The sequence below is a fragment of the Monopterus albus genome, unplaced genomic scaffold, assembly GCF_001952655.1.
Source record: "Monopterus albus unplaced genomic scaffold, M_albus_1.0 scaffold127.1, whole genome shotgun sequence".
Taxonomy (NCBI): Eukaryota; Metazoa; Chordata; class Actinopteri; order Synbranchiformes; family Synbranchidae; genus Monopterus; species Monopterus albus.
Window position 1 is genome coordinate 103750 of NW_018128007.1, and position 12169 is coordinate 115918.

Genomic DNA, 12169 nt, shown 5'->3' on the forward strand with positions numbered 1-12169 from the left:
TAAAGAATGTCCCACTGAAACGTTGGGATCCGAAGTATCTATTTCAAGATCAAGAACGAGCTGCACATCAATACCAGATAATTACTTTGTACATGCTTATTATTTTAGGACACTGAACACAGTCTGTAAGGTTTCTCAAATTGTTAACATGTTAAATGACTTTCATTTGAATGCCATTTCGATGTATTTAGAGTGGCTAAAAGTGAATATTAGAATAATTGGGATTTAAGGTGAAATTATTACTTGTTCAGCCTCACCGTAATTGTTTTGCACTGAGCATAACTTGCATCTCTATGTCTCTCCATGCACTGCCTAAGACCAGTATAGTCACACATAGCAAAACCTAGCTTGTTTAGGGTGCAGATGATCATTACTGTAACTTGTACTATACTACTATATTTGACCCAAACCACTCAGGTATTTGGTTACTCATACTTTAATGTTAATGAAGCTGAACAAATTTCACCATAGATGGAAAGGTAATAGGATTTTATTGGCATAATACAAAATTTAAAGGATTATTGTGGCATGTTTGATTAGGTTAATTTCAAAGTTGTCTGTGGCATGGAGAAGGCTTTGGAGGAAATTGCCGATGTTCGCCGGTTTACAGACCCCCAAAACCTTCAAAGATGGACAAAGGCTTGGACTCTATTGACATCTTGTGGGTTGGGAAAGATTTGGAATTGGTTAGATTAGATTAGATTCAACTTTATTTACCAAAGTACAAGTACAAGGCAACCAAATGCAGTTTAACATCTAACCAGAAGTGCAATAACAGCAGTGCAGAGTGCGCAGTATCTACAGTATGAACAGTCAGAATTAATTTACCGATGGATATGTACAATTGATATTTACAGTAACATATGTAGGGTATGTTCCCTTCAGGTTGGCGGAGAGTTCCTGCCTCAAGTGGAGTAATTCAAGTATCTTGGGGTCTTGTTCACGAGTGAGGGAAGGATGGAACAGGAGATTGACAGGTGGATCGGTGGAGCTTCTGCAGTAATGCGGTCGATGTATGGGTCCGTCGTGGTGAAGAAGGAGCTGAGCTGTAAGGCAAAGCTCTCAATTTACTGGTCGATCTACGTTCCAACTCTCACCTATGGTCATGAACTTTGGGTCATGACCAAAAAGGCAAGATCCCAGATACAGGTGGCCGAAATGAGCTTCCTCCGCAGGGTGGCTGGGTGCACCCTCAGAGATAGGGTGAGGAGCTCGGTCACCCGGGAGGAGCTCAGAGTAGAATCGCTGCTCCTCCACATCGAGAGGAGCCAGCTGAGGTGGCTCGGGCATCTGTTTCGGATGCCTCCTGGACACCTTCCTAGGGAGGTGTTCCGGGCATGTCCCACTTGGGAGGAGGCCCCGGGGAAGACCCAAGACACGCTGGAGGGACTATGTCTCTTCTGGCTGGCCTGGGAACGCCTCGCCATTCCCCTGGAGGAGCTGGAGGAAGTGTCTGGAGAGAGGGAAGTCTGGGCATCTTTGCTTAGACTGCTGCCCCTGCGACCCAGTTCCGGATAGCAGAGGAAAATGAATGGATGGATATGTAGGGTAATGTATGATATACAACAGACTATTGATTCAAATTACAAATAACGGATATGCTACATTAAGCTGAAATACTGGTGTCAGTGGAGGAGAATGCATGGCATCACGGTGGCAGTGGACAGCTGACATCCTGGTGGTAGCTAATAAGAACACTAGTGCAATGGGATGAGATGGAATGAAAAAATGCAGAATAAGATAAGTTACATGAGTGAACTGTTCAATGGATGTAAATGGTGCAAAGATAAAGATAAATATGGAGTATCTGCATATGAACACTGTCAAGTTAATAACAGAACAGTATCCTGTGAGTAGAGTATGTGCAAATTAACAGATCACTTCAGTGTTACAGGTAACAGAAGCTCTTTGCATTAGACATGGGAGGAGAGATGAGAAGGGGTGAGGTGTGTGTAGTGGTATAGAGGAAAGCAACGGGGGGTCAACAGGGGACAGAGTTCAGTAAGGAGACAGCTGTGGGGAAGAAGCTTGTTCCTGAGGCTCTGTGCTACATTTTGCAGGTATAATACACTCAGCTGACACCCTAAGAGAAGTCACATCATATATCATGTGTAATATAATGTATAATGTAGAATAATACACTGTAATGTACCATAATACCACTGTGGGAGTCTAGCCACTGTGTGAAGGTTGAGTGAACAGGTGACCAAGTGAGGGAGGGGATCGGCTTGTGAGAGGAGACTGTGCAGGACAGGTGTAATGTGGGAAATCATGATTGCTGGAGGAGACAAAGTTACCAGAGGAGTCAATGTAAGTACGAAGCAAGAAGAGGGAGAAAAAGGAGGAATGGATATTACCAATCCAGCAGCCTGGTTCAAGGGGCCAGAGCTGGCAAAGTGGTCCCATCAAGAGGAACACCAGCTGAAGGAGACACCAACACAGCCACATGTGAGTCGCCATTCAAAGAGTGGGGCGAGGCTGCCTGAGAAGTGCAAGGCTAGGGTGAGGAACTCATTGTCTGAGGGGGATAAGGAAAGAAAATCCATGTATGGAAATACGGAGGTGAGTTCAGTGAGTAATCATCATGGTTTGTTAAAAGAATATCTGAGTAAATGTGTCATGGAGCTACATGTACAATGTAGCAAAAACAGCAGATTGAATGAATGGGGAAGCAGATATAGGCCTGGGCAGGAAGTGGCGCATTAGAGGCGTGTTCCTGGTCCTGAACTTCAGATTAATAATCTTGTATTAAAAGTGCATTTGGAATGTGTAGTGTTATGCATTATGTGGAACAAGGATAAGGTTCTGAATTTATGGACTTTATGTACACTGAATAGAGTGAAAGAGACTGAAACAGTTTATACTGAGGGGAATGCACCTGTTTAAATGGAAATTGAGAAAAATGCAATCAGCAAGACACACCGAATGTTTGTGTCTTCATTGCTACTGCACTCCATCTCTATTTTCTAGGGGCTGTACCTGACAAGAATTGTATGCCATATGAATATATTAGAATAATGATACAGACAGCACACTTGTACTTACAGGCAATTTTTTCTTCTGAGACATATTCATAGCCTAATTTACCAACACATTTCTCTCATCAGTTAATAACCAGCACATGTTGTTTTGTTTGATGTCTCCTGGCTTGCACTGCTAAAGAATATAAGAATGTAGTCTATATTTATTATTCCTCTTATTTATAATTCCTCACTGAAATATTTTCCTACTGCATTTTTGTTAGCTTCCTAGTCCCGATTAGATGGATGCATGTCACAGAAACAGTCAGTAAATGGCTGTGCGTTTCACTTTAATGGAGATGGGCAAAGAAGCCGGATGCACACATGCTAAACTGGCAAGCCCCACCACCACCACACAAGTAGTACTGATGTATGATGAGGAACATGATAAAGTAACTGGCACTGGGGCTACCTTTTATTGTTATTATTGTTACTACTATTTATTAAGTCTACACTTTTTTTTATATCTAGTATAAAGTGTCTCTATCCAAAACAACAGAGAATCTGAATCCCAGATAAGTTCTCTATGGGGAGTCACTATGGCCATTCAATTTCCTTTGATTTAGTGTCTTTATCATCAGCCTATACAAAGTTTGTCCTGAATGTAAGGCACTGTTTAAAGAAACCCTTACAGAGTTGACGGAATATACAAATTGACTTGAGCCATTTTTAGAGTTAGCAACAAGTTCAATCACAGGATAATTATCAGTGCTGTCTGGCAACAAAGAACCATTACAATAACTCACTATTAAAGAACTCTCATGTCCACTCAGCTCATATTTCCAGTATCTTAATAACTGTTGTATGATTCCCGTAGACATTACTCCTAAACGAGCAAAGAAACATGGTGCCCACCGAGGCTGACGTGCTTGCTCGCTACACTCTTGAATGCCGGCTTTTGTGTTTTTCACTTTTTGTCATGCACTGCTAACCTACAACAGACAGGCATTGCTGGACATTGCTAATCACAGCCTTCTGGAATTCACCAGTATTTTTACACTGGAACTACAACTCATTGTTCGCTCTAGCAGCAACCGCCACCACCCCCAGGAAGGCCCTGAAGCACCAAGCTCGAGTGAGCAGGCTGACCCAGGAGAGCGATCTGGAGACGGAGACACAAGCGCAGCAAGAGGGGAGGGCTCCATGCTAGGCTAAAAGCTCGCGCTAGCCGACCACCACTACCCAGCCTTTTGCTAGCTAACGTGTGGTCTCTGGAAGACAAACTGGACGAGCTAAGAGCCAGGATTACAATACAGCAGGAAATAAGAGAATGCTGCACTTGTTTTCACCGAGACCTGGCTGTCAGTGTCCCAGAATCCGCCGTTCAGCTAGACTCACTCTGTACACCAAGGAGACTGGACTGCAGCCTGCAGTGTCATCCTTTCTACTGTCTTTTCCCCTTTGCTGATTAATAATTTCTGGCAATCCTCTATAGCCAATATTGACAGCAGGATCTCCGTCAATATCCCTGCCTAAACTAGGGTCAACCACAACTACACCGAAGCCACCAGAATTTCCACCATTCCCAGCCGTGGTGCTTCTTGGGCCTGCAGCCATGGCATCACCTGAGCTCTTAGTGGTGGTAGCATTCAGACCCTCAGCAGTGGCAACACCCGAGTCCATAGCAGCAGAAGGCCTATCAGGATGTGCTGCCCAGCCATTACACTGTTCATGAGTCACTTTCTCTGGGCAGGAGCAGATCAGATGCCCCTCCATGCCACAACCAAAACACTTTTCCATCAAAAATCATGCAATTAAACCCATCTACCTTAAAATTAAAAGACAGATTCAGTTCAGGCTTCCGTTACTACCATGAAGACCTGTTTCCATACAACACATTTAAGCAGCAGAGATTTACAACCCAGAGAAACCATTTTGATTGGAGAAACCAGCTGTCTGTACCTGGAGAGAGCTTCAGCCAACATGTCATTTCAATTCCAGCCCCCACCCAAGATTCAATTCACTTCAGTTCAGTTTTATTTGTATAGCACCAAATCACAACAAAAGTCATGTCAGGACACTTTACAAAAGTAAGGTCTAGACCTTACTACTATTATTATTATAGAAGGAAAAACCCAACAAATCCCCCTTGAGCAAGATGATATAATCACTCTGACTACACTGAACCAAATAGTCTCTCAGTTTTTAAAAAATCTCCAACCTCTCTATACCATGATTGGGAGCATCAACATGTATAAAACAAACATGCACCTCTCTGTCTCTGCCTTCTTCTGTCTTGAAGAAAAACTACATTTTTTTCTGATTTATTATCTGTGCCATTGCAACTATCTTCTGCCTTGCCTTGCCTCCATTGATATTTAAAGTCCCTGCTCTAAAATTCTGCATGAAAAAGAAAAAGGGAAGCAAACAAAAACAGAAAAAAATGACACCCTGTGATGCTTGATCATTTTAGGTTACTTAGATATTATGTGTTTTTTTCCACATTTCTCTGTTTTCTAGCTTTAGCCACTTTCCTCAGAGCAGTAATATATTTCTTTAGCTGAAAACTTTTTTTCTCATCAAGAAGATTTACTCCAACATTTTTTTGTAAAGTAGTACATGAGCTAATAAATATGTTAGAATCTGAAAAGTAATCACTGACTGATTTACAAAACATTTCATAAAAAAGTTCACTTATTTCTTCCAGTGTGTATGTCTCCTGCCACCAACTGCAGAGCCTCAATCACAGACTCTGAATCTTAGATGACATCCACCTCAGTATTCACCTGTCTCTGCTGCATTACTGTTCCCTCCTGATCCTCTTTCCCCACACCAGGCTCTGGGATCCTTCTCTCAGTAGATCTCCCAGCCATCACTATATCACTGCTTGCAGCACTGTGTAACACTACATGTGAGTCTACATTTTCTGTTTGTGTGTCTGGATCACCATGTACCTGACTAACTTCGGAAGCGTTAACTACACTAGTGCCAACTGCATCATTGGGGCCGGCGCTCCCTACTGGCCTCTCCTCTACCATCAGTGCCCGTTTCAGCCCCACACTTGTGAGGGCACAGAAAACGTTTGTGTCCTACATCCCCACGTTCAAAACACTTCACGCTCCCTGAGCCGGCATACACCATGTATTAACCCTCTTCATGTCTCACTCGAAATGATACCTCCAAAGTTTGCATCAGACAGTCCAAAAACATGAACACTTGCCTTCAAAGACACTGAACATGTTTCAGCTTATTGTTTTTACAACCAAAACTCACAGTTTTAAATGTGCTTGCAAACTCAACAAACTGCCTCAGCTCTCCTTCCAGCACTTTGTCTAGAATAAAGGGGGGTACACCTGATATGGTAACCCTCGTAGATGAACAGCCAGTGGTGAAACTTGCAAGAACTCATCAATGATAACCAAGCCTTTTTCTATTAGCTGCTTCTCCTTTAAGAACACCACCACAGCTTTATTCATACAAGATACATACAAGAGGTTTCACAACCCACATGCTCCCCAACAGCCAGTAGCACCATTTCCATGCTAACACTTGAATCTGGCATTTAGCTAAGGAAAGATGGGCCTCTATAAAAAAAATAAGGGCCTCCATGAGAAAATAAACTGTGAAGCAGAGGCTAGTGGAATACAGGTTAACATGAGAAGGGGGTAGACCTTTGTCCACAACCAGTAAACCACCAGTTTTCTGTTAGGGCAGAGACACACCAAACCAGCATGAAAGAACTAGCATCAACGTAGACCAACTGTTGTGTCACCTCATGCTGCCTCTGGGCCCGTAGGGGTGAAAAAGTGACATTTTAATAGGAGACACGACGTGACTGACGTTCCAAAAAGCGTTTGTTGGTTTCTTCAACCATATTAAATTTTAGTTGCCGTAAATGTACACTTTCTTCTACACTTCCTCTCAGTCCACATGTGTGCAACATCCTTCAAACACCGGATATGAAGTGAAGGTGTATTTAAATTAACACAGCTGCGGTTGTACTCATTTACACCATCAGTCTTGGTAAATATGCCGCCAAATAAAAAATTGCAGTGTCACAACATTTTCTACAACTGAGGGTAATTTGTGACAGGCTTAGTATAATATCCCCCTAGGTTTGCTGTTACATTAGTAGTAATAGGCATTAATAAAAAAGACACATCATAGCAAAGAGCTACAGTAAGCACTGCAGGTGTTCAGAGGTTTTGCTGAACAGTGCTACTCGGATAACTGTTATCTTAAACAGTCATTGTGGGGTAGAAGCCTACAATGTAATGACCTATGAGGATATCCTTATAGCCCTAGTGAAAGGCATGAAACTTGACACTCATAACACACAGACTGCAAATTCAAAACTCTGACCTTTTCTGCACAGACAAGTCAAATTTAAAATGATTTGGTATTTTCTGATATTGTATGGTGGATGGTACTGCTTTCTGCTGAAAAATTTGCTTTGTTGTTGAGAGAACGCATAGTCCTTTCCACAAATGTAAAAACTAACTAACTAAAACATCGTTACCTTCATTAATCCTGGTCGGCTTACTTTTAAATGAAAAACTTCCATATACATGAAGTAATACACACACACACTTCCTGTACTGGGGAACATGCACAAAGTGGCCATGTCTACTCCCTCCTTTCTGGGCAATTTTATAAAAAAATAATTGAAAACTGAAAATTAACTATAAAACACGTCCACACTGTGTGGATACATCTATGTGTGTACTTACAAGTGGTGGGTTTGTTACAGTTGTGTCCATGTCTGAAGTACTGTGGGTTCTCTATGACAGGGATCCGGGTCATTCCTATCACCACAGTGTCTGGCCCCGCATCCAATGCACAGGGACTGATAATCCCATGGTTTACATGATGAAGGGGACTGGCAGAGTCTTCCTCACCACTTATCACTGCTACTGGTCCTAGAAAGGCAGAGAAAGGATGATTAAGCTTGGAGAATATCTTGTTACTGTCCATGTCACAGACTGGAGGTGAAACAAAAGCCTAAATTTGTGTCAGTGCAAATTGGCTTATTTCCATCCGCCTTGAAGTTGTAAATGGTAGAACTCATGGTTTAGTACTCGGGATGATCTTATTTTCCATTTATTGTACATAAACATTACCAATGTTAATACTGATGTATCCCCTACATAAGGTTTTGAAACTGAAACTAACCCAAAATGCCAAGTACAAGGTATCCATAAAAAAAAAACTGTTTTGCTTTTTGTCTATAAATGGAGACAATTTGGTACTGTGGCACACAATGCAGAATGCTCTGTGAGGTAAAAAAGAGCACTAGAGTAACAGCTAAAGACATAAAGGATTCATTAGACTTGGTTAACATCTCTGTCCATGAGTCAACCATACACAAAATATTGAACAGGCATGGTATCCATGGCAGGACACCATGGGGGAAGCCATTGCTCCCCAAACGACCACCTTGACACACCACAACACTACTGGGAAAATGTCCCATGGACAGATGAAAAAAAGGTTGAATTGTTTGGGAAGAACACACAGCGCCACGTACAGTGTAAAAAGATAAACATGTACCAACATGAAAACATCATCCCAACAGTGAAGTACAGTGGAGGAAGCATCATGATATGGGGCTGCTTTGCTGCCTCCACCACTTGCCATTGTGGAGGGAAAAATGAGTCCCCAAGTTTTTCCAGGTATTCTACAGGATAATGTCAGGAAGGCTGTCCCCAATCTGAAGCTCAGAACAAGCTGGGTGATGCAGCTATGACACTAAACATTGAAGTAAAGCTACTACAGAATGGCTTCAATAACATGAAATCCACCATTTGGAGCGGCCCAGTCAGAGCCCAGACCTCATAGATAGAGGATGTTTAAAGATGAAGAGTTGGGTACTGAGAATCTTTTGAGTCAGACTGAAAGCTTAACAGGTGGAACAGCAGTGAGATGCAGAGGCGGAGGTTTACATAGAGGAGGTTTAAAGGCAAGAGAAGAGCCTAGCAACACAGCAGTAATTTATAAAAACTTACAAAAAGAATGGAACTGAGAGTTGAAAATATTTCTTCAGATGCAGGACTTTATGGTTTCCAGACTATAACATGCAAAAAAGGTTCCCCAGCCAGGAGTCAAGACATGGATGTTGTAGTTACATGGTATGTACCTTAGCCTTTAGGCCACCAGGAAGCTCTGAAATTTCTATTTTCAATTGTCTTTCATCATCTTCATTTGATGCCTATCTCATGAAAAGATAAAATAATACTAATGAGTAAGATAATACTAATTAGACATAATGGCAGAACAACAAAGCAGGCCATAATACCTGGCCCTAATCCCATTATTCAATTCCTATGAAAGGACAACCAGCCAACAACAGACTTCCAAAATAACTGAATCAGTGTATAGAGTATACTACTATATGTAGTAGGCTTGACATGAATCGAGTTTATGCTGGTACACATTGACTCCTGGAAAAAGACATGCAGGGAAGTCTGACACTGACAAAGGTTTTCATACTGTTCTGTCTACTCACCTTTTATATGATGCAAACCTAACTACCGGCTAAATAAATTATAGCATTTCAACCATAAATAGTGTTAAAAACACCTGATTACTGTGTGACAAAGTATAGCTTTATGCAGTGCTGCAGGAGACATGTTTACGAGGCTTACTTTAGCTGTATATGCTGCTGCTGATGGTACCATTCAGTACATCAGTATCAGTACAACTCGGGCAAAGTCGTTCAAACTCGCTTGCTGCTGCTGGTGTCAAAACCTGTACAGACTCACTCTACACTTCCCAAATCTGCTGATACAGAAGGATATGAGCTGTTGTTCAAACTCATTCTGCTGATTCTGCAACTCTGGTACTAAACTCGTTCTCCCTCCATACTCCCTGTGTGTATTGATGCTGCACCAGCTGCGGATGGGAGTAGGGCTCCTCTCCTTCATTCATGTACCACAGTCAGAGTAGAGTAGAACCAGTGTGTTTGATTTAGAAAACTTTTTTATTTTATTATTTATTTTATTTATCCTTTGATGAAGAGCTATTACAGAAAACACTAGAGAAATGCATTTCATGGCAAAAATGCGTATGGATGCTGTGATGCTAAAGGATCGCCCTGAAAATGCCTGAAATCAATTGCTGAAACAGCTGAAGGATGAGTAGAAATTGCTGAATTTCTTTGTTAAAAGAGTTGAGAAGAAATGGCTGAAGTTCTTTGTTGAATAATCTGAAGGATGAGATTCAATAAATACAGGCAGGAATGTCGTTGAAGAGCTGAACATTTTGATACCTGAAATACCTGAAAGTATGCTGAAGTAGAATATTTTCATTCATTTCAATGGAACAAGACTTTTCAGAATAAAACTAAATAGTCTAAAGTATGAAGTTTAGAAAAATTCTGAACAGAAGCATGAAGGTCCTTTAGGAGCTGAATATTTTGATACCTGAAATACCGCTGAAAGTATGATGAAGTAGAATTTCCCCATTCATTTGAATGGGGCAAGATTTTTATAATAAAGCTAAATATTTCAAAAGTGTGAAGTTTAGAAAAATTCTGAAGAGAAGCATGAATGTACTTGAAGAGCTGAACATTTTGCTACCTGAAATAGCTGAATTTATGCTGAATTTGAATATTCCCATTCATTTGAATGGGGCAAAATTTTCAAAATAAAAATAAATATTTCAAAGGTATGAGATTTAGAAAAATTCTGAAGAGAAGCATAAATGTATTTGGAGAGCTGAACATTTTGATAGCCAAAATAGCTGAAAGTATGCTGTGTAGAATTTCCTCATTCATTTGAATGGGGCAACATTTTTAAAACAAATAAATATTTCTAAAGTATGAAGTTTAGAAAACTGCTGAATGGCAGCATGAATGTCCTTGAGGAGCTGAACATTTTGATAGCTGAAAGTATTCGGAAGTAGAATTTTCCCATTCATTTGAATGGGGTAAAAATTTTCAAAATAAAGCTAAATATTTTAAATGTATGAAATTCAGAAAAGTTCTGAATAGAAGCATGAATGTCCAAGAGGGGCTGAACATGGATAACATAGGCTGGACAGGATAACATAGTGTGGGTGCTTCGCATCCACACAATAATAATAATAAAGAACAGGATAACATAGTGTGGGTGCTTCACATCCACACAATAAACAACAGGATAACATAGTATGGACAATAAATAAAGACCAGGATAACATATTATGGGGGCTGAATCAGCATCCATACGATAAATAAAGAACAGGAGAGCATAGTGTGGATGCTGTAAAGTATCCACACAAGTACACGTTAAAATGAACAGTTGTACTGACTGTCAGATCATGCTATTTTCTCTGTCCTTTAAAATGGACTTAAATTACTCCATAGCAATCAGTTGTGATAGTAAAGCACAATGATACACAGTATCCAACTTCTTAAGAGAATCTTTGATTCATAAAAAGCAAATCACCATAATCCAATAAAGGTAAAAAGGTTGGCAAAATCAGATATTTCCTTGTCTCAAAGGAAGAACAAGGTTTGTTCCTAAAAAGGAAACCTAGCTTAAGTTTTATCTTAGAGACAAGGTTTTCAATGTGTGGTTTAAATGACAAGTTCTGATCAGTAGTAATACCCAAATACTTATATATTGTGACAAATTCAATTTGAATGCCTTGTGCAGTTAAAATCGTGGGAAGATCTGTTGTCAAGTTTTTGACTTTAGATTTATCAGCATATAACACCAACTTGAGCTGAGCTAAATGAGACTAAACAACATCAAAGGCAAACTGGAAGAATTTAAATGTCTGTACTTATGAAGAGGATAAACAATAGATAAGTATGTCATCTGCATAGAACTGAAACACAGCATTTAATAAGTTATTGTAGCTGGTAGAATCTGATAGACTAAATTAATTCAGACAAATCATCCCAATTTAAATATTCATTTAGCATCAGGCCTGCACATAGCTGAGACACAGAAGTCAGACATCCTCTATCATTCTAAGCCCACCACAGTCAGAGAAATGATGACATTTTTGGGACTGATTAATTTCAGTAAGAATTTTGTACCTGACTTTGCCAACTTGGTGGCACCTCTCCGTGCCATGTTGACAGAAGCAGGTTACAAGAACTATGGTTCTGCTCTGGTGTGGAACACACAAGCAGAAAAGGCTTTTGTGGACATCAAACAAGCTTTGTCACACGCATGTAGTTTACATGCACCTGACTACTCTCAAGCTTTCCACTTGGATGT

At 40.6% G+C, this 12169-nt stretch overlaps 1 protein-coding gene across 1 annotated transcript in view; it reads right to left on the reverse strand.

The window, feature by feature from the left end:
* The window catches only part of LOC109967270 (NT-3 growth factor receptor-like), a 410435-nt gene that overhangs the window by 66386 nt on the left and 331880 nt on the right, over positions 1–12169 (reverse strand). Inside the window, exon 13 of the mRNA XM_020612721.1 lies at positions 7691–7879. Within this exon, the coding sequence (XP_020468377.1) occupies positions 7691–7879 (189 nt within the window). The remainder of the gene's footprint in view (positions 1–7690; positions 7880–12169) is intronic.